The sequence below is a fragment of the Lycium barbarum genome, chromosome 12 (assembly GCF_019175385.1).
Source record: "Lycium barbarum isolate Lr01 chromosome 12, ASM1917538v2, whole genome shotgun sequence".
Lineage (NCBI taxonomy): Eukaryota > Viridiplantae > Streptophyta > Magnoliopsida > Solanales > Solanaceae > Lycium > Lycium barbarum.
The window spans coordinates 37,098,288-37,101,817 of record NC_083348.1 but is presented as its reverse complement, the minus strand read 5'-3'; the positions used below and the strand labels follow the sequence as shown (position 1 = coordinate 37,101,817).

At 36.9% G+C, this 3,530-nt stretch overlaps 1 protein-coding gene across 1 annotated transcript; it reads right to left on the bottom strand.

Annotated features, from left to right (window-relative positions):
* Positions 1–372: 372 nt before the first annotated feature.
* LOC132624206 (zinc finger BED domain-containing protein RICESLEEPER 1-like) lies at positions 373–1,206 on the bottom strand. Its single transcript, XM_060339020.1, has one exon. It carries the CDS (start codon positions 1,204–1,206, stop codon positions 373–375), a length of 834 nt encoding a protein of 277 aa, XP_060195003.1.
* Positions 1,207–3,530: the final 2,324 nt, after the last annotated feature.

Here is a 3,530-nt window from a genome sequence, read left to right as displayed (position 1 = left end):
CATATTCAAGTGACCTGCAACACTTCCATCTTCACAAACATGAGTAGCAAGATAAGTTTTAAAATTCTCATCAAAAAAATCAAACCTATCAAAGACCTTCTCAAAATTTTGTGCCGTATTCAACATTGCGTAGGTGGAATTCCACCTAGTAGGCACATCTAGAAGTAATGTTTTAGCGCATCCCACTTTTTGAACTTCACAACATTTCTTAAAGCTTCTTGTTCTTGCCGAAGATTCTCTAAGATACCTTACCATTTACCTGACACGTTTGACAGAAGCATCAATTTCCTTCAAACCTTCTTGCACAATTAGATTAAGTATGTGAGCCATACACCTCACGTGAAGATGCTTACCATTCATTATATTAGTTCCTCACATATTTAACTGTTTAGACAATTCTCTAACTTTAACATCGTTTGAAGAAGCCTTATCAACAGTAACAGTAAATACCTTGACCAATTTCCAATGAAGCAAGCACTTACTAATACTCTCTGCCATGTGCTCACCCTTATGACTAGTGACAGGGCAAAAATTTCTTTTATGCAACTTCCAATCTCTATCAATAAAGTGAGCAGTCAAACACATATAATTAATTTTTTGCAATGATGTCCATGTGTCTGTGGTAAGGCAAACTTTTGAATGTGCTTCTCTAAAAGACTTCTTCAAATTTTGTCTCATTTCATTGTAACATTCATAACAAACCCTTGTTATTGTTCTATGGGAAGGAATTTGAAACAGAGGTTGGGCTTGACTCATAAACTTCTTGAAGCCTTCCTTTTCTACAAAGCTAAATGGTAGTTCATCAATAATTATCATCTCAACTAAAGCCCTCCTAATTAATTGTTGATCAAATTCCCAATGCTCCTCTAGCTCATGCTTATCCTTAGATGGAAAATGTATGTTTTTCTGAGTGGGAGGTTTAATAAGGGATTTATATGCAACACACCTCCCTAAATGTTGTCTCAATCCCGTTGTCCCATTTGCAGTTGCAGCAGCAAGATCTTTTTTACAATACTTACACTTCGCTCTATCAATACCCTGTACAACGACCTTCTCATAATGATCCCAAACAACAGATCTAGATTGCATTTCATTTCTTTTCTTTGTTACCTGAGTGTCAAGTGAGTTATCATTGCTATCAGTATCATCTGTATTAGGTATGCTATCAGTTGAATCGGAAACACTTAATTTAGTTTCATCCGCCATCTACTAAAATTAAAGAGAAAATATAAGGCATTGTAGGCCAGCACGTTAAAAACTAAAAGCTTAATGAAAAATAACAGCACAACCACCAGGTATGATAAAAGTCTTTTTCTTTTTTCCATATACATAGAGATCAAACAACTACCTATTTAATTACAACAAATTCACAACCACCAGATAATTATCATGTTACAACAATCAAAACAGTAGCAAGAAACTCACATCAACAAGATAATAACATAAAACAGTGAAACACCATAAATTCACCATAGATGACCTAACAAGCAAAACAAAAGATACCAAAAAGAACCATAAATTCACAACTAAAAAGCAAAATAATAATGACCCAATTGACAACAAGCAGAGACTTAAAAAGCATGACCAAAACATATAGCTTGTTGATACATCAAAACCAAAACACAATAGCACAACAAGAAAGAACAGATGAAGTCGAACTCGAACTCGATGAAGTCGATTAGGAGAAGTGTGTGAGAGAGAGAAGTCATTGCCAGAAGTGAGGACTGAGGATTAGGAGAAGTGAGGGAGAGAAATACTTACTTCATTACCTGAAGTGAGAGGATTAGGAGATGAAGTCGCCGCCGGAACTCGGAAGAGATGAAATAGCTGTTGTGAAGTGTGAAGTTTGAACTTTAAAGTTGAACTCTCTGAAGTCAGAAAATTAGGGATACATTCATACAAAAGACTAAAAGAGGGCTTGGGTAGTTAGGGATAAAAAAGATTGAAAAAGGGTTTGGTTTTTTTTTTTTGGGCTTAAATTTAATGGGCATGGGCCTGAACTATTTAATATTTTTTGGCTAATATATAAAATTTTGGTTTAAATCGAAAAGCCAAAACCCGGAACACTAAACCCCAAACACCGAACTGAACACTGAAATTTTTGAAAATCGAAACCGAAAACCCAAAAAATCAAAAAATTGAATTAATTCAGTTCAGTCCGGTTTTTCAATTTTTGGTATTTATGCCCAGCCCTACTTGCTGCCCTTGAATTCAACATAGCTTTACACAATCTTTTTAGGAACAATTCAGCCAAACCCTTTAAGCTTATGGAGGAGAAAGGAAAAGAATCCATAGCTACCATAAGTGTTTGAAGCTCAACATGAAGAAGAGGAAGAGAGAGAACTTCTATGACTAGTTCTTACTGATTATAGAACGTAAGAGTGAGAGAGAAGGGAGAAGGGCAGCTTGTTGTTTTGGAATAAGGTTATGAATGAGAAATCTGGAGGAAATCATGTATGTATATCAGCCCCTAAATGGGCTTGGATCTGCCCCATTTCACCTCTTTCTTCTCTTTTAATTTGGGCCTCTCATTTTAAGTAGGTGACTCACCTACTTGTCAATGACTTAACCTAGAAGTTTGCTAATTTTTCTCTAAACACGTGTGTTGTCCTTAATTATTAAGTAGGACGTGAAACAAGTAGGATGGAAAATAAGTAGCTCAAGTAGGTAGGACGTGTAAAGAAGTAGCTTAGCAAGTAGGACGTGTAAGCACTTAGGACGTATAAGCAAGTATGACATGTAAGGAAGTAGCCCGAGTAAGTAGGACGGGTAAGCTACTCGCTCAAGCACTTTAAGAAGTCCAAGAAAGTAGGTGAAGCATATAGGTGATGCACATAGGTGACACACATAGGTGAATCTAGTAGGTTGCCTTACCTTTTCCCAACGTCCCACTCGTTCATGAAAACTTGTTCACTTTATCTAAACTTAGCATTTACACTTGGTTTCAATAAAGTTCATCGACTTCATCTTAGTCGTACACACGTTGAGAAGTACGGGGTGTTACATCTATGACCGTATTTCTAAGATAAAAATATTAGGGCCAACTAATACAGTGCGTATATTTTTATACGGACAGTATTCTTCTTTTACGACCACCTAAAATATATATATATATATATATATATATACAAAAATATTTTGTCTTTCCTTTGTGTTATCTATTTATGACCCAGTACTAATGATTCCTCTCTTACATATATGCCTTCAAATACGCTGTAAGGAGAGGTGGTGGGCCCCAACCAGCTGGAAGGGGCAGAGGTCGAGACAGGGCAGAAGTAACACACTAATTGCATTCTCCCCCTCCTAGTTTGAAGAAGAGGAGGGGTTATGCCGCAAAATAAGAACATGGGGGCTACAACATCGGATCCCCCAAGCATGGCACCATCTGTCACGACCCGACCAGGGGCCGTGACGAGTACCCGATACTTGTACCGAGCACCCCTTAGCTATCCTGTATAAGCAGTGCCATATATATATTTTTTTTTTAACATTAACATTTGCAGTAAACTTTCTAATATCGCGTTACACCA